At 55.2% G+C, this 24942-nt stretch overlaps 1 protein-coding gene across 2 annotated transcripts in view; it reads left to right on the forward strand.

The window, feature by feature from the left end:
- Nucleotides 1-24942, forward strand: part of SMOC2 (SPARC related modular calcium binding 2) — a 148462-nt gene that overhangs the window by 35837 nt on the left and 87683 nt on the right. For both annotated transcript variants that reach the window (XM_047734742.1, XM_047734743.1), the window contains exons 2-4: nt 7314-7485; nt 18179-18285; nt 19126-19225. In XM_047734742.1, coding sequence (XP_047590698.1) covers nt 7314-7485; nt 18179-18285; nt 19126-19225 — 379 coding nt within the window. The remainder of the gene's footprint in view (nt 1-7313; nt 7486-18178; nt 18286-19125; nt 19226-24942) is intronic.

Here is a 24942-nt window from a genome sequence, read left to right on the forward strand (position 1 = left end):
TTCCATGCATCCCCCTGAAACTTCTTTTAGAAGGCTGGTCCTGTGTTTCGGGGGAATACTGCAGCCCTGGGGTTGAGGCCTGGGAGAGACAACCCAGCCTTGGCGCCTTTGGGCCGAGGACCCTGCCAGGCATACTTGCAGGAGGGTAATGGCCTGGGTCCCAAGTCCTTGGTGTGGTTCCTGTGGTGTCACGGACTCGCTGGGTGACCTCCCCTGGGACCCTCCGTCTCTTCTTCAGTTGCAGGGGCACCTGCGCATGGTGTCCCCCGAGGGCCTGGATTTCTTCGCCTGTGTTCCCGAGAGCCCCCATCCCAGCCTCCAGCCCCGACAGCATCATTCCGTCTGCACCACCCCCGGCACGTGAGCGCAAGGGATTGGTTCTCTCTGTCACAAGAAGGGACTCAGACCTTCGCATCTGTTCCTTTCCCCTCGGGGCATGGTGGTTGTGCTGGTTGGTGGCAATGAGTATGGGAGAGAGGAGCGTTTTCTACTGCCTCTGCTGAGTGCGTCTCCCTCGGGATCCTTGCTGCTGTGCACACCGGGGCTGTCCCAGCAACGTCCCGCTGTCCGGCTTTTTCACGCTGCACATCCTTGTTAGAACCTGCTTTGTGCTCAGACTCATCGGGGAGCATCGGGGAGCAGACCTGCGGCGAGCGTGAGCCCCGCCACCTCGTTAGCAGGGCGAGCCCCTACTTTCAGAATCCCGGTTGGGTGCACGTCTTGTCTGAGGAAGCGCAAGATCATGGACACCGGGAGGAAGACGGGGATTCGATGCAGCGGGGGTGGAGACGGGGTTCCGGACACCTGGGGGTCTTGCTGGCTGTGGATGCAGACCCAGACGCAGCTCTGCCTGGAGAGCAGGGTCCCCGGCCCTGACGTGAGGTACTTCTTCTCCTTCAGCGCCAGCCCGGTCGGAAGCATCTGGTGCGCTTCCTGGCACACTCTGTCCTCACGCCCGCTTCTGGGCGCTGCGGCGATCTCCCTGTGGCTGCCTGAGCAGGTCGCTTCCAGCCAGGGCTTGTGTCCTGGTTCCCGACTCCCGCCTCGTGATGCCCACGGTGGGAGTGATTTCCCTGCAAGCACGTGGTCCCCACGGAGGTCCGGCCAGGGCACAAACGATCTGCTGTGTCAGCCTCCGGACGACTTCCCTGGCTTCGCAGGTTGCCCTCTAACATGCATTTTAGTGTACTTTGGTCTAAATGCTTTGAAATGAGCAGGAGCTCCATGAAGACACTCCGGCCTTTGAAACTGTCATGTCATCAAGGAAATGCATTCGGTCGTCGAGGAAAGCAGGACACAAAGAGAAACAGTGGCCATGTGCTGCTCCTTCCACTGCCTCCAGAAGTGTGGAGTGCTGGGGGAGTCACGGATCCTGCAGAGCCCCTCTTGGAACATGGGTGCCAGCTGTGCCCACAGCCCACAGCCCATGACCCAAGGCGGGCACCTCCAGCCACAAGGCTCCACAATGCAGGTCAGGCCGCTAGTGGTCACACGACCTCCTTGGGATGCCTGGTTTCACCCTGGCCTGCAAATCAGGGTCCCTGCAGGGAAGACTGGGGGTGCACGTGGTGAGCCAGTCCCTGGCGGTGCTGTCAGCACAGAGCCGTGGTGATCCCGGTGTGCGGATGGGGGTGTTGGGGAAGTGGAGTCTGGCAGGGGCTTAATCCCTTTCATGTTCATTTTTAGACACTTCTCACGTAAACTTCCCCCCGTCACTGGGAATGGCTCTCCAGGTGGAATGTTCATTTTTGGCACCACTGACGGGCAGAGTGGACATCCGAGCTTTTGTGTGCCTCGGTCCAGAGATACCCGGGATGCCTGCCGAGTAAGGCATGTGCCGCAGAGGGTGGTGGACGGACAGACGGATGGAGCGTCCGGTCAGGCAGCACTGCTCATTCGAACAGTCACCGTGCGGCGTGCCGGCTGGTGCTTCCTCCTGGGGCATACGTGTCTGTTCATGGCCTCGGCTCACCCTCGCCCCTGCACTCCTGGCTCAGGGTGCCGCACCACCTTCTTTTTCCTCCGCCGTGTGCCCTGGCCGCTCCGGAGTGAGTGCTGCAGGTTTACACCAGATAAGCACGCATCGAGTCCCAGCTGCACACCAGACACTGTGTAGGGTGGCCAAGGCCACATGGGGGAACGTACGTCCCCACTAGCCTGTGGGGTGGAGGTCCCGTGGGCCCCTGGGGGTGCTTGAGTGTCCGCTCTAGTGTCTCCCCCATGCCAGCCTCGTGGCGTTTCATGAGGTTGTGGTGAGAAGGACACGTAGATCATGACACATTTGGCATTTGGCATGTTCCTTGATTCTTCCTGGGATTCTGGGTTAGCAAGTGGCACTGGGTTGTCCCCGGAACCAATGGGGATCGTGCCCCAGGTCCAGCGAGCCCTCTGTAAGCACCGTAACATGATGGGAAGTCTGGTGAGACCCTCGGATAGGAGTGTGACAGCTGGGGCTGAAAATTCTGTTCCGTGCAGTCTTCTACAGGGAATTAGAGTCGAAATCTGCCGTGTGCAGACAAGTCACATCTGATGCTGGGAGCAATGACGAATGTTGACTAATGTGATTGATTGATTGATTTATGTATTTTTTGCCAAAGATCCTTCTTGTCTTAAGGCAATACCATCCACATGGTTTTTTGTTAAGGATTTTATGATAACCAGGTTTTCACTGAATCTCAAATTAACATGAACCTGGAACAATTAATAACCCAAGAGATTTCTTGACTTACCTCCAAGAAGCGCTAACAAGACGCAGAAATGCAAGGATGTTGCCATTGGTGTTGATGTGGAAGCAGGTGAGGGATACAAATGCAAAGGAAGAGTTTAGGGCAAGGGGAAGAGAACAGAGCAGGAGGCCCAACACAGCACCCGCCCGTCCTCCATGTGGGCTGGAACCGAAACCTGCCCGCGGAAGGAGGTGTCCACGGAGGAGCTAGTAGAGTCCGGGGAAAGAGCAGGTCAGGGGCCAGCAGCCAGCCAGCAGTCTACAGAAACACTTGCAGAAAGTCTCGTGTCCGTGCCAGCGGTGAAGGCAGCAGGGCCAATAAAGAGGAAAATGACGGTTTCTAGGCTCTTGCTCTCATCACTGTGAGTCTGCACTGGTTCCATGTTGTTACCGACCGTAGAGGATCCAGAAACTGCGTCCCTGAACATCTCATCGAGGCTGTTGGGTCTGCGTTTCCCCTGGAGGCTTTCAAGCCCTGAGAGGTCTTTCTTGGTTCCCCACTCAAAGTGGACACTCCTCCTGGGGTTTGGTACTCAGAGGCACTGCTCTAGCCCCTATGTTACCCCACCCTACACCTGTCACCTTATCTGTTGGGTCCTCCTGTCACAGGCAGCCCCTCAGCATTGACCCGGAGAGAAGGGCTGGACCTTAATTTGCTTCCCGCCTGTTCGTTGAAAAACCTGCTACATTCTCTTGACCCGGTGATCATGGGTGGTCCCAGGTGACCTGGTGATCCTTTGTGTCTCAGGCGACCTGGTGATCCTCTGTGTCCCAGGTGACCTGGTGATCACCCGTGGTTCCAGGTTTGCTGCCCGCTTAATCTCAGCAGGCAGACCCTCCTTTGAATCCCACTGTCCTGGAGATGAGAAGAGTGGAGAGCAGTCACTCAGTAATTGTTTAATAAGTTCAGCTGAAGCTGGTTGACTTGGCTTGTACTACTTCCAGCGCATGAGGCAGTGATCGCAAAGGCAGTCTTGCTGGGAGAAGCGCCCTGGGGCAAGTGCCCTACTGGCTCCACTTTACCCTTTGGGGCAGGTTGTAGACACGACAGGTTCTCCCTGTGGCCCCACCGATCCCGGTTCTCTGGTTTACGGCAGAGGCAGGAACTCTTTCCCGGGCTTGTGCTTGTGACCGCGCTCATACCCGTCCTTCAGTTGCTTTCGAGATCATTCCCGCCCGTGCCCCAGTGGGTGTGCGCCCTTCCCCGATGCCCTCACGGTGCGTCTGTTCCCCGACCCCCAGGGTGAGTCTCCTCTGCAGATTCAGCAAAGGCACTTCGAAGCCGCACTTACTTTCCAGTGGGCTCTGATTTAGAAAGTTCTCGCTGCGGAACTGTGTGTTTCTTGGCGCGATCCCGTAGCATAAGCAGTGAAAAAAAAAAAAAGTCTTAAATCAGTGTCACGGAGGGAAAATCCAGCCACACGAATACGTAAGTCGTTTAACCCATTTCTTCAGTGTTTGGGTTTTGTTCTAACTTTCCCCCGGCTTACACCCTCGTGTTCTACTAAGCGAAGTATAGACCGTGTTTTTGACGCATTTGCCCCAGACCTACTACCTGTGCTCTGTGCAGGATCGCGCGGGCGCCCTCCGTGACTTCCTCCCCCATGTCCTTGCGCGTGGGCACACAACGCCACATTGTCAAAACACAGACATGGGGACCCCCAGCACTCTGAGGTCTCTCTTCGTGTCCCTTGGTGTCTGATTTCTTACTAAATTTGGCAAATTACCTTTTATCTTAACTAGTTTGAAGACCCTCTACCAAGTTCTTTTAATAAACAGTGAATTCTTTAAAAGAGGGCTATTTTATTTTCCTTTAATGGGGTTTGTTTGTCAAAGAATAAACAGCCCAAGTAGAAGCTCATTGTCCTCCATGCACTGTCTTCCTCGGAATGCAACTGCTGTTAGAAGTGAGAAGGGGGAGAAACGTGTGTCAAGTGCGTGTTCTCTTATTTCTGACAAAGGAAAGCTCCCCTGTTCGTTCTGCACCATTAAATTATCAGGAATTATGGTCCAATTCCAAATGCCAGAACGCTGAGCCTTCTTTCTTTTATTGTAAGATGTAGACGCCATCTCCCTCCTTAGAGAAAATGATGACTGCAGTGTCTTACCGTAAGCAATCTTGGGGTTTCAGGAGATGCAAATAGACCCTCCTTCCAGGCTGAACTTAGGGATCGGCGTGGCCTTTGGGCAGGGCCAGTCCGGTGGGCTCTCGGTTCACCTGTGCTCTGTCTCCCATCTTTGTCTATCTCTGTTAGTCTCTGTTTCTCTGTCTGTGTTTCTGTCTGTCTGTCTTTCTCTGTTTCTTTCTCAGTTTTTCCCTATCTCTCTGTCTCTGCTCTCTCTGTCTGTCTTTGTCTCTGAATGTCTCTCTGTCTCCCATCTCTGTCTGTCTGTCTCTCTGTACCCCCGTCTGTCCCCCATCTGTCTCTTTGTCTCTCATTTGCATGATGCTGCCCTGTGGGGGCCCGGCTGTGCGTATGAGAGGAGTTTTGCGGGAGGAGCGAGGTGCGCGGGGAAGCTCTGGGGAACTGGAGGCTGCGCTTTGGCGGACGTGCTCCCCGAGTTTCCCGCTGTGAGGTGTCAGCACATCCCAGGAGCTTGGTGGCCCCGGGCTGCACCTCTGAGCTGGAAAGTTCAAGCACATTTGGGCAAAGGGAAAAAAACTGGGCCGTAAAACTCCACAGAGACAGAATTCCATCAAAAGATTGTATGGGCTTGCCTTGCCCATTTTTGAATAAAAGAACAACGTTCCGCACATCGTGAGAAAGCAGCGATCTGTCTCCACATGTCTCTCAGCTGAAGTGAGCCCCAGCAAGTTAGAACAGCGTGTCCACGCCGTGGCCCCAGGCCCCACGCGGGAAGACCCTGCTGCCTCCTGCCGCTGGCACCTGTCTCCCGGCTGGAGCCTTCATCCGGACATCGGGCACAGGACCACCTTCCCCAGCCCCCGCTGATGCTCTGAGACGTCCGAGCCGTGCCTTCCTGGCCCCGGTGCGCTCGGCCCTTCCCTCCCAGGACCCCAACCGGGGGCGCCAGGCCCTGCCCGGACTCCCTATGGGGTCCGCCCCCGCTCGGGTCCTCCCTCCCTCCACGTTCTGTCTCCGCATCAGCTCTGGTTTACTCTGGAAACAGTGCCGGCGAGGACCCCAGAGCCTTCCGGGGAAGCATGGCACCTTTGAGGGGGGTGCGGACCGAGTGCGGCACTGGGTGTGGTGCGTAAACAAGGAATCTTGGAACACTGAGAACATAACATAAAATAAAATAAACCCAGAAAAACAAAACAAAAACAAAAAAAGAAAAAAAGAGGAGTGAAGTATCTAAAATTTGAGAATTTCCTTTTTTCTCGTCCTGAAGAGGGAACAAGTGGACGGGACCCTCTACCTCCATAAATATTGCTGGGACAAACGATGCCAAAAAAACCCGTTCAGTGCGCACAGCACTCAGAGGGTCAGCCGCCCCCATGCAGTACGCGGTCATAGCCACAGTTCTGGGCACCCGGGGGGCTCTGTCGGTGAAGCCTCTGCCTTCAGCTCAGGTCGTGAACCTGGGGTCCTGTGGTGGAGCCTCACATTGGGCCACTGCTCAGAAGGGAGTCTGCTTCTCCCTGTGACCCTGCTGCTCCCGTGGCTTTGCTTTCTCTGTCTCAAATAAATAAATAAAATAAAATAAAAAAATAGCCACAGCTCTCGGTTTCCTACTTTCTCCTTCCTTGCTTTCCCTTAACGAATTGCTAATGCTCCAGAAGTTAGAGAAAACCCCATGGGGCAGGGGGTACACCAGGGTCCAAAAAGTGGGTGGAGATTCCATTTACCCCATGTACAAACCTTCCCGAGTGCCGCCTTCCTGCTCGCTGCTCTGCCGGTGAGATGGGGGACCGGACAGGTCAGACTGGAATTGTCCTCCGAGGGCGGGAGAGGGGGCAGATGGGCCCCTGGGAGACATGGCTGGACCTGTGGGGTCGTGTCAGGGTACCAGAGCACCAGGGCAAGCACAGGGACCCTGGAGCGGGCGACGGGAGCATGGCGGCCGCTGAGGGGCTGTGGACGGTCCCGGGGGCTTCCTCACGCGGTCCTGCGCTCGCGGGCGCCTGCAGTGCTGGGTGAGGGCAGGCCCCGCCATCGGTGTCCACGTAACGCTGGGTGGTGTGCGCACGTGTGTGGTGCTGCTGGCCATGTCACGGCAATCCGCGGCCTCCCCTGGCCCGGCGTCTGTGCAGAAGACGGCCAGCTAGTTCCAGCAAGGACCCGAGAAGGGGTTACCTGCCAGCCCTTCCCCTCTTGACTCATGGGAGCAACTTCTGGGGGGCGGCAAGATGCGGCGTGTGCGGGAGGGGACTTGCCAGTGAATTCACGACCGAGAGCGCGAGTGTTGAGGGTCAAGCAGAGCTCCTGCGTGTCCGATATGTGTGCACCCCTTAGCGCGGCTGGCTTGAGGGTCTGGTGGCCCAGGGCTCGGGGCTTCAGGGACCTCTGCTGCGTTTTGGGCCTCACTCCGCCGACTGCGTGGTCCCGGGCAGACTTCTGTTTTCTGCGACTCCGCGGGACGCCTCTTTACGTCTCTCTGGCTTCTTGTTTTTCCCTCCCCCAAGTTCCTGCGAGTCGATCAAGATAAAGACAAGGACTGCAGCCTGGACTGCGGGGGCTCCCTGCAGAAGCCCCTGTGCGCGTCGGACGGCAGGACCTTCCTGTCCCGCTGCGAGTTCCAGCGCGCCAAGTGCAGAGACCCTCAGCTGGAGATCGCGCATCGAGGAAACTGCAGAGGTAAGGGGGCGGCGGCCAGTAGCACGGACGGCCACGGTAATTTCTGTGACTCCCAGGAGCAGAGGCATTTTTGAAGCTATTTAATGCTCTTTCCTTGGGGTATTTGAGCAGGACACGTGCTGCTCTGAGTGTCCCCGGGGGCCATCCAGCTTCCTAGCATCCTTGTTTCTCCTTCCAGCTCGAGGGACCCACACAGCACCTGCGCCCGCTGTCTGTGACTGTCCTTCCCATTGACGTTTCACGTGTAATTTCTGATTGTCCTGATTCAAGAATCAGATTTCGGTGTAACCAGCACAAACACTGAAATCCTTCCTATGTTAATGAAGGGTTTGACTCGGCAAAATACGCTGATGTTTCCGCACAAACAGTTGCGTTCAAAAGGGATTTACCTTCTTTTTCCTGTTAGCTAAGAGAAAAGACCAGAGTACAGCCGCCTCTGAGATGCGGTTCTGCTCCGTCTCCGTGTTGGCCCAGCAGGCCCTCAGCAAGGTGGAACTCCCTCGGCCACAGTGGGCCGGGTCTCGGCTCCAAGCCTGGCCACGTTCTGAATCACCTGCTCGTCCTTCCTTCATGAGACGATCGCGGTATCTGAGGTGAACACGTTCCGGCCAGTTCTGCATGTGACTAAGTTGGCACCTTGCCTGCTCCTGCGGAGCCCCCTCCTCGGCCCCACGGGAGAGCTCTGCCCGCAGACCCAGGCTCCCATGGGGACCAGCACCGGCGCCAACGCTGGGGCCATGGGCTCGCCCGAGACGGGTCCTGTCCGCAGGCACTGCACGCTGGTACTGGGACCTGGGTGTTGCCCATAACTGGCAGTCACGTGTTCATGAGGGCTTTCTTTCCACCATCGTGCTTTGTTCAGAGTCCAAGTGTTTTAGACCCTTAGCATTTATAAGCCCCAGAGGGGCCCTAGTGTGAGCCGAGGTGCCTGGGAGGCCCTCTGGCCAGAGACGCTGGGAAAGTCCTCTCTGTGAGGGGACAGCAGAGCACTGCCCACTGAGTCCCTTTCTTACCCTGTGGTTGGGTGCTGCTCCCCGAGTGGGAACCACACAGAAGGTGTGTCTCCTTTTTGTGCAGGGAGCCACGCCCCCAGCGCTGAGGCCGAGCAGAGACACAAGGATGGGGGACATGAGAGGGGGACTGCCCTAAGGAGCGCTGGACTGGCAGGGGGCTCTGCTCTTACTTAGCGGGAAATGGGAAGCCCTGGGGAGTTGAGGCAGAAAAGGGACCGGTGCACGCTGACTTGTGCTGAGACGGCGCCCCTCGCGGTGCCACGCCCCCTGCCTCTCTTGTGGCTGCGCCGGTCCTTGGCCTGGGCGCACAGGCTCTGGGCATCGCCGGGTTGGCCCCGGCAAACCTCCCCTGGACCTGCCCCCGGAGGGACACGCGAGGTTAAGGGAGCAGCTGCTGCTGGCAGGAAACGTGGCTTTAATTCCGTTTCAGTAAGTTACTGCATTTATGAAAATGCGATGAACAAAGTATTTGATTTTACTTGAAAGGAAGGCTCTGCGGTGGGGGTGAGGTCGCACTGGGGGGTCGCACCCGGGTCCGAAGACACTGGGGGTCTGAGGCCACCACCCACCCACGGGGCGCACAGGAAGGCTCTTCTTCCAGTGCCGGCCCCGCGGACAGCAGCATTCGCAGGAGAGAGCTGTAATTTCAGTGAACAAACCCCGTACGATTTTACTTCCTTCGCAAATATAGTTTTAAAATCTTGAAGCACAGATAAGAAACATCTTTCATAGAAGAATGCCATGAAAGGTGAGATAATTCAAATTAGTGACATTTGAAATTATGTCGCGGAGTCACATATATACGTGCACGTACCTCCCACAGTGAAAACTACCTCGAAAGGGCACGCGTGGAGGCAGCCGCTGGGTTCTTGGGGCAGCCAGGACTCGCCCTGCCTCTCTTTGTGGGATGGAAGGAAGCAATGCGTATCTTTATAAAAAGACTTTTGTAGATGAAAAATGATTCTTTCTCTTTAAATATCCTTCCCCAGTTGTAGAAAACAGAACGTAATTTATCAAATCCCATCCACCCGGGTTCCCAGGGTTCGGCATGGTCCTCGAACCCGTTTTCCCAGTGGCCGTTAGGTTTCGGCGAACTGTGCTGTTTCTGATTCCTTTGGAGAAAACAGACATGAAGGACGTCAGATGGTCTTGACAGAGACCCAGACACACGCGAAACCTTTGTTTCTCAAGCGAATGAACGATATTCCTGAAGCAGCTTCACTCTGTTTGGCTCTAAAGTCACCGCTCAGCGCCCGCTGAGCCGTTCCGGGATTCTGGTCACTCGGTGCCGGTGCGCCGCAGAGACGTGGCTGCTGGGCTCCCACCGCCACAGCAAGCAAGCTCCCCAACAGCACGAGGCGGATCGATGCTCTGGTTTCCTGGTGTGCACGTGAGTTCTGTCTACACTACCCTGCGGTCTACAAGTGTGTAAAAGCATCGCGTCTAAGAAAACAACACACGTATCTCACTTGCAGAACACGTTGGTGCTGAAGGATGACAGCCCTCATCTGAGCTTTCGGTAACGCGTGTGACCACAGACCTCCACGTGTCATAACCACGAGAAGGACTGAGATGTTGCGCGAAGCACCAAAATGTGGCTCAGAGACAGGAAGTGAACACGTGTTGCTGGAAACATGGCGCTGGCTGACTTCTCGGTGCTGGTTTGCCATGAGCCTTGGGTGGCAGCGTATCTGGGAAGCGTGATGAAGGGAAGTGAGGCAGGTCTGTGCCAGGACACTTGGGAAACCAGCGTTCCTTGCTATGAGTGGCTCCCTGAAGAGTCACCGGGATGAGAATGAGTGGGCTTCACCTATAAGGTGACCTCCTGGCCCTTGCCCTGCGCTTGATTGACTTCTGGTTCCGTGGCACCCAGGGCCTCTGTAAGAACTTGCGGGTCATGACAGCATCGTCTAGGCTGAGGACAGCCTCCTCCCTGCTCTACGATGGCCCGTGTGAGACTGTCCAGAACCCCAGAGGCTCCGGCCCCCAGCTTTCCTCTGACGATCTCTCACGTGGGTTTCAGAGACCTGTAGTGACTGGACAGCTCACCCCTCACGGGGACCATGAACCAGGACACCCAAGGCCTCCCAAACTGAACCCCCAACACTAGAAATTGGTTACTGTGCCTTCGACAAAGACTGAGTTAGCCCAGATATTTGGAGATGGAACAGTCTTTGAAGAAGCGATGTTTAGACCCCAGGACTCCTGCGTGGCAGGAACCACCATTCCTGCGTTGTTCAGCGTCGCTTTTCTACACAGATCGCCCGTGGCGTTCTCACACACTTTACTGGGAAGGACTGGCGCCCCGACGGGTGTCCAGGGACTAAAATGATTTGCATTTTTCCAGATCTGTCTCCTGGGGCAAGGGAAACAGAAGCCAAAATGAGCTATTGGGATTTCCTCAAAATAAAAAGCTTCTGCACAGCAAAGGAAACAGTCAATAAAACTAAAGGCAACTTACAGAATGGGAGACGACATTCGCAAATGACGTGTCCAATAAGGGGTTAGTTCCTAAATGTATAAAGAACTTGCACAACTTAAACCCAAACCCCAAATAATCCAGTTAAAAATGGGCAGAAGACATGAACAGACATTTCTCGAAAAAAGACAAACGGCCAGCACATGAGCAGATGCTCAACATTGTTGATCATCAGGGAAATGAAATGAAATCAAACCACGGAGAGATCTCCCCTCGCACTGTCAGAACGGCTAAAATCAACAAGACAGGAAACAACAGGTGTTTGTGAGGACGTGGAGAACGGGGAGCCCTTGTGCACTGCTGGTGGGAACGCAAGCTGGTGCGGCCACTCTGGGGAACAGCCCGGAGGGTCCTCAGGAAGTTAAACAGAGCTGCCCTATGGCCCAGCAATCGCACTCCTGGTATTCACCCCCCAAAATACAGAAACACTAATTTGACGGGATATGTGCCCCTGATGTTTGTAGTAACAATGTCCATGATCGCCAGACTCTGGGAGCCACCCAAGTGTCCACAGACGTGTGTGTGTGTGTGTGTGCGTGCGCGTGCTCACGGCAGAACATTACTCTGACATAAAGGCGAAGGGAATCTTGCCGATGCAGCTCGAGGGGATTACGTGGAGTGAAATCGGTCCGTCAGAGAAAGGCAGATACTCTACGATCTCACTCATGTGAGGAAGCCAGGAAACAAGATAAATGAGCAAAGTAAGTTTGTGAGAGAGAAACCAAGAAGCAGACCCAAAACCACACAGCGCGCAGATGGGGACCAGAGGGCAGGGCCGGGGGGGCGGGGAGCAGGGGTGAGGACGCGGGGTGCGTGGACGCCGATGGGTGGAGTGATGTGCGGAATTGCTGGACTCACCTGTGCGCCGTGGCTGCTGCATCTGTCCTGGAACTTAAAGACGCGACTGGCCGTGCGCCACGGAAGCAGCAGGTCCACGGCTTCCAGGTGGCTTCCATGGAGAAGCTGGCATGTAGGCCCTCCTCTTCCTTCCCCTTCTGTGTCTAGTTCGTGTGTCCCGGTTCTAAACACATCGATCTGAGAGAAATCCGGATGCCTTGAGTGTAGTTTTGTCCCTCCGTTATCTGTGCTGACACAGGGGGAGTCATCTAAAGAAGAAGTTCCAGTATCAGACACCCTGGTCTTCAGAGAAGGATCTAGAAGCAATCAGCTGTGCTGGCATCGCTTGTGGCAACGTGCCACGGAGGTGACGGGTACCAGTTGAGTTAACGGTCCTGCGTCTGGCATGCTCCCTTAGACGACGGCCATCAGCTGCGGTCTCGGAAGGCCGCGAGGAAGCCGCCAGGGGAAGCCTCTGGGCTAACGCTCGTGCTGTGGGCGCCCGTGCGGGGTCAGAGCCGGGCCAGAGGGGCCTGTCCTCTCCAGGTGGAAACACGACTCAGCTCGGCTGTGCCCGCCGTGGGGCCTTGCCGGACCGCTTCTGGATAACGTCCTCGCTGGCTTCCGTGTGCTCGGACCCAGGCTCCTGGCTCTGGCTAACCCTCCTGGTCGGGGTTCTCACTCAGCTCCAATGCCATCCTGTAAACTTGTGGCACAGAACGTGTGCGAAGGGAAGCGGGTGGAAGTAAAACTCACCTCACGAAAGCTGGTTCCATTACATCCAAAGCGAGAGAATAAAAAGAATGTGCAGGTGCCTGTAGATTTCAAAATCAGGTTTACTTGGTGCTTCCGCCAACACAGGTACAAATATTAGAGTCACTTTAGAACGATGTTGTTCGCCGCAGGTTTATTGTAAGATAACTGGGTGGGGCGTCTGGGGGCTCCGTCGGTGGAGCGTCTGACTCCTGAGTCAGCCCAGCCTGGATCTCAGGGTCTGGATCTCACGATCGCCCTACATTGGGTTCCGTGCGGGGTGCAGAGCCCACGTAATAAATACAACAAAGTGTTGGGCATCCCGCACCTCGGCTGGGGCAGATTGAGGGCTCAGGGTGGAGACCCGGAAGCTTCCCCTTTCCACCCTATCTTGCGAGGGACGTGAGTCTATGCCCTGTGGGGGTCTCCCTGGAAACGGGCTTCAATCCGGAATCTGACTTTTCCTGCAGAAGCGCTTTGAGCCCTGCTCCCGGGTCCCCGCTCCCGGCCCCCCACCCCCGGCAGACCTCTTCTAGGGGCTGGCTCCCTCCCGCAGGCCAGTGCATTTTGCCAGCCACTTACCAACCCTCTGCTGACATCCAGCAGGCAACACCTCCAGTCTGCTCAGGGGGCTAACGGGGAGGAGGAGGTTTCTGGGGATGGGGGGAGGTAAAGCCAGCCACTGTGCAGAGGGGCCCAGAGACAGGGATCCCGCTCCATGGGCAGATTTGGCTGCGACCCTCCTCTGTCCTCGGTGGGCACAAACACGGCAGACAGACGGCACAGCAGGCCCGAATCTCCCTGCTCTGAGTGGGCAGGAGCGAGCACAAGACTGAATGCCCCTTATGCCCTTCACTTGATACCCATAACCGTCCGAATTTTTCCTCTGTACTTTACCTGGTTTTGGAATGGGCTCGTATACCCTAGTCTGACACATGGGAAACTGCGTGTTTTGAGGGCTATTCCACGGATGGGGGGTGATGGTTCCATAGGCCTGTTTCGAATATACTAGTTTGAAAACAAAAGCTGAAATATTTTAGTCCATAGTTAATTATATTGGATTAAAATATTTTATGAATTTGCTGTTGGGATCTGACATTGACCTTGAAGAGAAGGGCAGTGGTTTACGCAAAAGGACTTCTAGATCCATGGGGTTTCGATGTTCAAAACTTAGCGAACACATTAATACTTTTCTTTTGATCTGAGGCAATTGGAGATTTCTTTTCAACAAAATTGCTGGCATTGAATAAAAAAGCCAAAAAAGAAAAAAAAAAAAGGGAAGAAGAACCGTAAAATGCCAGGAGGCGTGGGAACTGCTGTGAGATTTCTGGAATCAAAGTGATCACGCATACGTGACAGAAACAGCCACCCTGGGATTGCCCGGACCGAGGAAAGCAGCGTCATCACAGAAGGTTCCGGATGCTGCCAGACAAGCGTCTGTGTCCGGGTGTGGTTCGGTTACTGTAAGTCGGTGGTCAGGCTGCTGCTACTTTCTTCAATAAAACAGGTACTTCCACTGAAGAAGTCTATGTAGGATATAGGTGTGTGTGCGTGTGTGTGCGTGTCTCTGTGTGCATCTGTGCATGTATATCCATGTTGCATGTGTGTCTGTATATGTGCACATCTGTGTGTCCGTTCATGTACATGTGCGTGCACACGTGTGTGTCCGCACATGTGTCCCTCACGTGTGTGCACGTGTGCCTGGTCGTATCACACACGTGCATCTCCACATACGTGTGTCCTTCATGTGTGTGCACGTGTGCATGGACCATCACACGTCTCCACATATATGTGTACACACATGCATGTGGCTGTGCACGTGCATGTATCTATGTGCATGCATGCATGGCCATATCACACACATGCATTTCTGCATAAGGGTATGCACATGTGCACGTGGCTGTGTGCATGTGTGTATCAGTGCACACGTGCATGCCACGTGCACACATGTGCATTTAGGTGTATGCACACGTGTGTCTCCGTGTAGGTATGTCTTACATACACATGTGCACACACATGTGCACAATGCACATGTCTGTGTATGTGTGCACGCGTGTGTCTGTAGCCATGTGCATGCATGTATCACTGTGTGCCCACATGTAGCTGGTGCACATGTCTGTGTCTGTGTGTGCCTGTGCCCGTGTGTCTGTGTGTGCACGTCTATGTGGATGTGACTCTATTTTGTCCAGTCTTCAGGCTGGGTCCTGGTCAGTGCCACCCGCCCTGTGTAAGCCACACTTCTTCCTGCCCACAGCAGGCTTCCTGAGGCAGCCATGACATAAGGAGGTGTTCTAGGACTTTTTAATTGTATCTGCGCTTGTCCGTTACAGAAAGCCTACACAAATCACATTTTTAACTCCTTTCTAGTGTTCTAGTAGGTCTGCTGCTAGAAACGTCCTTCTTCATGGACTAAAGTCGGCAGGACGACAGGTAGCGCCATCGCCTTCACGTTCAAGCTGCAGTCAGAAACCCACCAGCGCTTTCTGGAACGTCACGTGAACAGTGTCTTCCCTGAGCTTTCACAATGCCCGCATTCTCCACGTGTTCATGCACCCGCAGAGCTGGGAGCCTGTCGGCACAGCCTCACGCCGTCTGTCCTGGGAGGCTGCACTCAGACCTGATTAGAGGGGCTTGGTGACAGTTTGTGGGGTCTGTTTCGATGCCCAGACGCTCGTGGTTAAATCCTGCACAGATGGTTGTCGTTGGTCGTTTCCTGCGTGAATGTTGCGAGAGAGTTCGCAGGTGTCTAATTGGCCACCCCGGTTATGGACTAAAGCGTTTCCTGTTATAATTTGTTTCTGGCTCTCTGCATTTAAACTGATAATAGTCATTTAGAAGGGAAACTCTGTTCCTTTCTTCTCGACTCTGAAGCGATGCTTCCAGCAGACACTCCCCCTTGCTGTCCTTGCTGCCTGGTGGCGGAGGGAGGGGTCCCCCTGCCTGTTCCTCTGGCCTTTTATCACAGCACAACCCCCTGTATTAGGGAGGGAGAAATGTTCTATTTAGGCAAAGAGCTTTGCAGCACAGAGTCCTTGCTTTTTCTCAGAGTCTGGCCTTCAAAATTACGGGTGGATAAAATATTAGAACCTTTCAAACAGTGTCTGCCTTCACTGGGTGCCAGGACAAATAAAAGGCACGTCACTCACAGGACCAGCGCTTCTGCGGCCACCGCCCCAGGACAGCATGCCTCCTTTGTCTGGCCGCCGCCGCTCGTCTGGCTCCCCCACTCTGAGGCCAGCCCTGTCTGCGCTGGGCCAGCGCTGGGCCGCGAGCACGCAGCGGCGGGGCCCGCCTGCACCCCGGCACACGGCCCCCGACTCCGAGTCAGGACCGTGTGGTAGCCGCTCCCGCCCGAGTCACCACCCAGAAAACACCCCGTCTCGCCTCTCATCTCGCTGTGCTTGGTACTGGATTTCAGTAAAGAGGGACATCTGGTTTAGCCCGAGTGGGCGTACATCAACCGTGTAAGGGTTTAAAGTGATGTTGAGGACACGGGGGAGGGTCCGCCCCCAGGATCACTACGCGGCACGGCACCTAGGGCGAACTGCTTGCCAAAAAGGTCGATCTGGCGTGGAGTGTTCTGACCGCAGTGTAACAAGTCACGACCTAAAGAGAAGGGAAGGGAGATGCGACTAATTCCGAGTGGCATTGCTAGAGTTCTTGCGTATTTCAGTGGAATTGCTCTGGTGGCCGCTGACCCCTCTCAGGGGTAAAGACCCTGATTCAGAACACGCAGAGTCGGGGGCACGCAGGTGGGTGGGCAAACGGAGCGTGCATCTTCGAAGGACGGCTGACACAGGCCCCACAGTTCTGTGCCGCAGGCTTGCCTCCGGCAACCTCCTAGCCGGCGACATGCTGGACCAACACGGGGAATTCAATCTCCCATGAGAGGGGCGAGTTGCCTGCCCCAGTTTGAGCTGATCAGCAGTTGAATGCAGAGTCTTCTAGGAAGGCCTCCAAGCCAGGAACAAGGTCTGTGAGTTGCCTGGAAAATTTATGCTCTTTTCCCATGTCCCACAATAGCCCAAATATTAGAGATGATTTGTAATTCCATCTGTGCCCTGGTGAGAGCTTGCAAGCTGCAAGTCCTATCGCTTTTCCTTTTAGACAGTCAAACCAGAGGTTATACTTAAAAAACGAGGACAGCAGTCCAGCAAAGCAATGATTTGTCCTCAGCTAAAACACAGACTACACTAAAACCACATGTTGCTGAGCCCGGGCTGGCCAGGCCGGACTGTAGATCAGGACGTGAGTGCAGAGCCTGGATGAAAGGCTGTTTTCTACAGCGTGTGTGCCCGTAACTCACGGTACAGCCTGCAGCCCGCGTCCCCCTGAAGCCCAGGACGGGCGTGTGGAGTGGCAGAGTCTATATTCAGCCCCTGGACGCCGCAGGAGCTGTGGCCACAGCCGGAGCCCTGGAGCGGGTGCCCAGAGGGCACGCTGTCTGAGCCAGCCGTCTCCAGTACCAGGCAATCAAAAGTCACCATCTAAAGATCTTGGCCAGTGGACACGTTTGAAGAAGTATATCTTGGAGTCCAGATGGCCTTTAAGATCTAGACAACTTGTTATTTAAATCTGGAAACACTTCAGAAAAATGGGGAAAGCCATTCTTCTTGAGTCTGCAAGCTCAGACGAGCGACATCATACGGCGGCCTGAGGAATGGAAATGTGAGCTGGCGTTGGTGTCCTGGGGCTCGTGGATGACACACAGGGGTGTGCTGCTGCCCCTGCCCTATTGGGGGCTCTGGGGGGCCCATGCCTCTGCACCTGTCACAGACGTCCAACATGAGCAGCAGGAGCTCCGGCCCCTTTTGGTCCTGGAGGTCATGCGTGGGCTGTGGCAGGCTATGGGGACAGCAGAGGAGACTCACTCCTGAGCAAGGGTGGCCCTTGCAATACACCCATCTCCGTGTTTGGTTCGAGGGTCTGTCTCCAAACTCCTGGTCTCCGGACAGAGATGACACATGCCAGTGTGTTCAGACTCTTCCTTTTTTTGTGAGTTTCTTGGGTCCCGGAATATTGTTCCTTGAGGAGCCGGAGGAACGTAGAAACTTTTACTGAAATATGTTATGGTGATGTTAGTACAAATGCCTGAAAATATGGGACAGAGTGGAAGGAGGACTAAGGATATGTGACTTTTTATCTGACTTATTGTCAGACTTTCCACTCGTCGTTGGGGGTGGGAGGAAGGACCTCAGTATGGCTTTGAGACCTTGGGGCAGCATGACGGACACGAGGACCACTGTGGTTTCCTGGCCAAGGCAGTCTCCAGACCTTGCAGCCAAGGGCCAGAGCCTTGGCTCTGATCTTAGAGGGGCTTCTAGACCTGGCCCGCAGTGTGTGTCCTGGAGCTGGTGTGCTCATACCCCTGCTTGGACCCACAGACGTCCGTCTGCTGCTGGCCCCACAGGGGGACGTCTTCACCTTCGAGGAAGCAATGTCCTTGCAGCTGGAGAAGCAGAGGGACCGTCTCTGAGCCTCAGGTCTTCTCACCGCACAGGCCTGAGGTCCTCCCATGGGGGACCCTCCGCCCCACCCACCCACGGTGGGTGACTCTGCACCTGCCTCTCCGGGGTGTGTAAGGGACACCTGTGCTCTGCTCCTTCCACAGACGTGTCCAGGTGTGTGGCCGAGAGGAAGTACACCCAGGAGCAGGCCCGCAAGGAGCTGCAGCAGGTGTTCATCCCGGAATGCAACGACGACGGCACCTACAGCCAGGTGACCTGCTTTCCTGCAGCTTCTGCACCTGGAGGCGTGGGTGGGGCCGTGGGAAGGAGGGCCGGGGGCTCCTGTGGGAGAGGTCGCTGCCCCAGTCGGGAGCGAGTGAAGGACAGGGCTGACTTCCATGGGCAGTTGTGCGAGTGAATTCACTCACGCCTTTCTGGGGAGCAGGTGTCTCTGTTGGGGCCACGCTGTCTACCTGTGTCACTCACTGTGTCCTGCCCCCCAACCCCCTTGAGGTGGGTCAGCCCCTGTGCACCAAGCTCTTCTCTGAGGATCTAGTCCCAGAAGGATTCTGAGAGTAGAGAGTAGAGCCCACCCTGGAAGTATGCTGGGGAGACCTTGGGGAGCAGGAGGGATGCCAGGGAGAGCCTGGCAGGGGGCAGGGCCGGAGGGATGCTGGAGAGACCCCGGGGTGGGAGAGAGGGAGGGATGACAGGGAGACCCCGGAGTGGGCAAGAGGGAGGCTGAGGAGATGGGGGAAGGGGTAGTTCGAGGGATGCCCTGGAGACCCTGGGGAGTCAGAGGGATGCTGGCGAGACCTGGGGTCAGAGAGTGGGAGCAAGAGAGATGCTAGGGAGACCCTGGGGTGGGGACAGAGCAGGAGGGATGCCACGGACTGAGGTGGGGAGGGATGCTGTCCCTTCCCCTCATGTCTGCCGTGGTGCAGCAGGGAGAGGCTGAACGTGTCCCTGGACGCCCTGGGGCCCAGCTCCCCCGTGGAGACATGAGCGGCGGCTGCGGCTCAGATGGGCAGGCGTCCTGGATGCGGCTGCACAGGTGCGGGGTCACGGGAGACGCGCTGCCGGAGCTGACCGCTGTCCCACCCGCCCGCAGGTGCAGTGTCACAGCTACACCGGATACTGCTGGTGCGTCACGCCCAATGGGAGGCCCGTCAGCGGCACGGCCGTGGCCCACAAGACGCCCAGGTGCCCGGGTAGGTCTGCGAGTACACCCCGCGCCTGCCACTGACCACCGCCGAGTCCTTCGGGTGCGCCCGGGCCTGCGTGCGGTTCCCAGGGGACCCCGTGGGGTGGTTGTGGGAGTCAGGGGGCGGGGACGAACAGGGAGAGCTGTTCTAAGACGGTTCTGCCACAGGGGATCTGGTCTGACTCTGGAAGGTTCTTTGATTCAGGATGCAGGGTTTTTTAGGAATGACCACAAGGACTGTAGTCAGCAGTGGAAACCGCCACATGTTTCTTTTGGGGAAAAAAGAAAAAAGTTCTGGTTTTATATGTATATGTTTGCAAAGAAAAAGAGGCTCATTCTCTGTGTCCATTTCCAGATGGTTTGTTGGTGTTATTTTGTTTCTCGGAAGAGGGCCTGATACGCCGAAGGCTTGATAGGGCCAGGAGTATAACCTATGAAATAATCCATTTTCCTTTGGTATTTTACCAAAAATGATATAAATGGGCCTGGTCATCTTCACTGGAGAGAGTGAGACAGCGTGAGTTGTGATTGATCTGACCATCTCCGAAGGGACTTGTGATCTCTGCATCCAGGTTCCCAGATCAGACTTGCGTCCATGGTCGCAGCAGCCGTAGTGAGAACGAAGCACCGAGCGTGTTCCCGAGTTTTCATGTAAAACATCGAAGTGCTTGCCTTTAGGATGTACTTTTAGACTCACTTTTTAAAAGTGAGACATCTTATAATTAGGAATTCTGTTCATGATTCAGACGTTTACACGGTGAGCCACGGCGCAGGCCAGAACTTACGACTGTTGCAGTATGATGACATCTGTAATTAACAGTGATGCGAACCTCGTATTCCCAGTGACTCATCGTCACTTAAAAGCCAAGGGTGTGCATCATGTGGAATTAAAATATATTTATTTTTAAAAACTCCTTGGTTGTCCAAGAGCTAAAAATTGCTGACAAATATTTTTAGTCCACTAACGTTTGCACCTAATAATTCTTCTACGACCTCATGGAGCAAATGGAAGGAAGAGGGACATGAGCACACGCTGTGCGCCGCCCTCCGTGCCTCTCATTCTGGGAGACGCCATCACACAGGAATCTTTTTCCAGGTGTGCGACTCCATGAGTCACCGAGCCTTATTTTATGAAGGAAAAAACTGGGGGATGTCCAAGTCTGTGATTTTAGTGATACTGTTAGAAAACTAACTTGTGTCTGAAATATCTGTATTGGGGAGCCATGTGTACAAAATTGGCCGAATTTCTTACATTCTCCAAATAGTACTTTGTTTTTGGAATCAAACCACTACAGTACCCACTAACACATCCCTTTTTCAACCAGGTGCCAGTAATTATAATTAGACTATAGAAATGCTGCATTTTCGTAGTGGCTGAGTGGATGTTTTTGGCCCACGTGATGGGTTATGGGAAACAGTGTGCTTGAAAGTCTGGCGTTTCTCGCGTGGGGACTGGGCCGGGCTCGGTGGGTCGGGTCAGGCTAGCGGCGAAGGTGGGGAGTGCTGCTCTCAGACTCACTGTCTGCAAGTGACCGTCTGTTCTCACTTCTGGGCCGGGGCCGGGGTTGTGTGGGCTGGGTCCCCTCACACCTGCTGACACTGCGATGCCATCTGTAACTTCCGAGGCGCTCTGGGAAATGTCTGCCAACCCCATGCTGTGTCATGCTTTTATTCTGCAGGAATGTGGGTGTGGGAAAGCAGGTGTCTGTGCTTGGAAACTGCAAGGTTTGGGGAATTGCTGTGAGAGTCTGAGGTTGGGGAGGGGTTCGGGACGGCAGTGCTCGCACCCACATGCATGACGTGCGCAGAGACTCACAGTGCTCGGTTACACACGCACACACACGGTGCCACACACACGTGCATGATCTCCTTGTGACAAACTTCGGCATAAGGCACTGTGACTTCTCCCCAGATGTTGACAGAGCCTCACTGATAATGCATCAAAGCGGGGGGATGGGACATCTCTGCCTGGGGTCCTCGTGCTGACATTGCTGCAGAGAATTGCATTTTCCATCTGCAACCAGCCAGGGACCTGTTCTCTGGGGACATCGTCCTCTCCGCACCGGTAGATGGGCGCGCGCCTCTACCACTGGTGCCCATGATCTACTCGCTGTAAACCATGGGCGTGGTTTTCATCCAGTTTATTAAAATCGCGTCAGGCTCACTGTTCAACAGCTGTCTTTCGTCCTGGAGTTCACACCAACCTTACCCTACAAACACCCGCCACAAAATTGTGACAAGAGATTTAAAATGTAGCCGTCAACAGAGCATTGTTCAGAACGGGCACGTGTGTTTATCGCGAACCTGTGCCAGTGCACGGTGAGGTAGGCTTGGGGAGGGAGCAGACGTCCTCATGTTAGTGAGGTGTCAGAACAGGGAGAAGACCTCCTGCCCCCAAGTCCTCCACCGGCTTGCTTCTCCCAGAAGACCCTTTAAAAGGGGGAACCTTCCTTTATTCCATAATTATGTAATCTTAAGCCATTAATGCAAAAGACCCAAATTCCTATTAATTGATAAGGAGAATGAGATGAGACACTTGAGCAGAAAAATGGTCAAAAGTCCTAAAGAGACAGCGTTTTATATAGGAGGAAACCCTAATGACCCGCAAACATAGGAGGAAGTGTGTAGGCTCATTAGTACCAGGGAAATGCAAATTAACATTGCCATGAGAGTCCCCTCCACACCCCTTGCCCCCTCTCAATTAACAGCAAAGAAAAAGTGATCTGTGATGTGTTGATAGGAACATGGGTGCACAGACCCTCCCACTGCACCAGCAGAACCCACTTGCCTCCGACAGGGGTAATGGGGTGCGGTGTAGCTCCAGGGACGCTCCTGGTTTGCAGCAGGAGACACGTGCAGAGCGTCCAGATCCGCGTTTGTGGCAACAACCAGAATTGGGGAACGGATGGATGGCCACAGTGTCCAACTGGATGGACCACGTGTTTTGGTCAGTTTGCTCAGACCCATGGCGCCAACGTGGACCTGAGCAGAAGCGCCACAGAACAGAACACACGAGTCCACTTAAAATGCAAAACACAAATCCAACTCAACTCCTGCACTTAGAGAAACATCCCCAGACAGAAAGCCACAAAGGCAATGAGGAGGGGGTTGTGGTAGCATCAAATGGCCGTTCCAGGGGCAGAGGGAGGATTTTGACCAGAGAGGGGGTGGGACCTGTCGACGCTGCATGCCTGGGAAGCTGCTTCTCTGGATCTTTGACGACAGATTGTCAGGCTGTGCCGGCACGTTGGTGGCAGAGGTGCAGAAGTCCACAGCTTTAAAGAGAAAAAGTGAAAACTGCAGAGGTCATTGGAGGAAATAGCCCAGGGACTTGAACCCTCAACCTGAGGGTCTGGATGGGGGGAGGGCGGGGAAGTAGGGACGCACCGGGGCTGGAGGGAGGGATGGGGTGAGAGAGGCATAAGGGACGGTTTGGGGACACCCAGCTGCCATCCTCGATGTTCTGCAGAAGTGAAGGCAGTGGCTTGGTGGCCCGTGTCAGTGTCGTGGCTGCTGCCTGTGTCCGAGGGGACCCGCCAGGCGTCAGATGTCACGGCAGCCTGGACTGGAAGTGGTATTACCTTCTAGTTCCTTCTAGTTTACAGGTGGGGACTCCACCAAGGCCTCTTTGCTTGGGACAGAGCTACAACTTAAAACTCTTATCTTTTGTCTCCATAGCCCACATTTTCAGCCAAATCCAAAAATGCAAATTCACGAGCCATGAACTTACTTAGAAAATGTGTAACTCCAGGCGAGAGGCCCACGAGTCGGTGGAGGCTTTGTCCAGGCCCCGGCAAGGCACCTAGAGCACAGGGAGCTGCGTCTGCCCCCCCACCCAGCCCATCGGCTCCCCACTGCTTTTGAAAACCCGCCACTGACTATCCACACGAGCCCAGGACGGTCCCCTGGGGTCAGCGCTCTGCTCGGATTTTCATAGCTAATGAGTCTCGGGCCATGTCCTTCTAGCCGTGGCCACGGACTCAGGGGTGCTCAGGTGGGGAGAGGCAGAGGCTTCGGTGGAGGGGCGGGTTTGGGGTGGCAGATCCTGGCCCACAACACCCCGTGGACATGCGCTTCCTGACGACTGAACCACTGAGTGTGGTGACCCCCTAACGAGTCCTAAGATGCTGTGTTAGTAAATCAGCGTGTACGTGACGCGTCCCACCTGGAAATTCATGGAGGGCATCCAACGTGACTCCCCCCAAGGAATCCACTCGTCGTGCGTTGCTAATTCATTTGTGGTTGAGCCTCCGCCAGGCAAGACATGCACGGTCTGTTGAGGGCACCGCAGACACGCGTGTCCCGGGCGGGCGAGGTCGGCTTGCTGCGTGAGGGTGGACAGGTGAGGACAGTTCTGAGAGGGGACACGTTGGCCGGGTATAAGAAGGGGCACGAGTGTCTTGTTCTCACCACTTGTTCTCGAGCTGGTGCTCCTCGCTTCTCTCTGCCCTGCGGGCCTTGAGGCCGGTGCAGAAGGTGAGCGTGGAGGCTGGTGGGAGCTCCCTCCCTTCCAGGGGAGAGCGTGGGTGCACGGCCAGCGGCACACTGCCTTGGGAAGCATTCAGGACCGCGATGCTGCTCCTTGGGCCGTCTCCAGCCGCGCCCCAGACTTTGCCCTGCCTGAAAGCGGGTGTTTCTTGCTCGTGGTTTGGAGATTTCTTTGCTCACCAAGCCCTGTGGATTTGAACCCCGGGGCAGGAGATGGCTTTACGCGCAGGTCTTCTGCATGGGAGGTGCTCAGGGGATGAAGGAAATGACAGGGAGCGCCCCAAGCAGTTCCAGTAGCCCCTGCGCTGGTGGGGGGCCGGGTTGACATGCCTCCCTCTGGACGCCGCTGATTCATATTTATTCTGCAAGGACTTTTCCTTCTCCTTTTCTTCTTCTGAAGACTTGAAGACTGACATTCCCCGGGGGCAGAGTAGAACTCAGAAACAAAGGACTCTTCTCCAAGGGAGGATTTTTGTAGCTTGTCTGTTCGCTGTTACTTGGAAATCGCTCCAGGCTCTTTAATCTCCCTTCCCTTCTGCAACTGTGCACCGTGGCCAAGGGCTTATTCCTGGCACGGGTACAAAGCAGCGTGAGACGCGTGAGCTGAACCTGCCCACAAGAACTCTCCGTGTCACGACATCCCCGGAACCTTGGTGTGTGGCTCAGCTGGGAGTTTGTGTCTGACGTCAGCTGTAGGTTGGGGATACAGAGCAGGAGAGGGGAGACATCCGCATCCATGGCTGAGGCCCGCCTGGGAGTTCCCCGTCCCACCCCCTCATAAACCAGGGTCAGTTGTGGGGAGAGTTGTCCCGAGCGGGATGGGGGTCCTGTTCAACCCGACTTCCCCACTCCCCGAGTTCCAGTACCTTCTTGTGGGGCAGGACAGAAAGCCGGCTCTCGGCCCCACTTATTTCCTGGCACGTTCTATAATGTCCGGTGTCACCTCTCGTTTGGGGTCAGTCATTGGAGGCACTGCATGTCTGCGGAGAGGGGTGAGCACGTCAGCGGCCTTTTCCTGATTGCTTATCTGAGTAATTTCACTCTTGGGTTTGGGAAGTTCCAGGCATGGAGGAGAGAGGGCTTGGGGTTAGGTTGGAGGCCTCTCGGTGCACTGCCCACATGTGTCCTGCATCGCCCCAACACCTGTAGCTTTGGCCTCTCCCTGACGGGGGCACCTCACATTTCTATGAAAATCCCAATCATTTCTGAAAATGTTCCCTTGGTAGAGAGAAGCTA

The sequence above is a fragment of the Lutra lutra genome, chromosome 6, assembly GCF_902655055.1.
Source record: "Lutra lutra chromosome 6, mLutLut1.2, whole genome shotgun sequence".
Taxonomy (NCBI): Eukaryota; Metazoa; Chordata; class Mammalia; order Carnivora; family Mustelidae; genus Lutra; species Lutra lutra.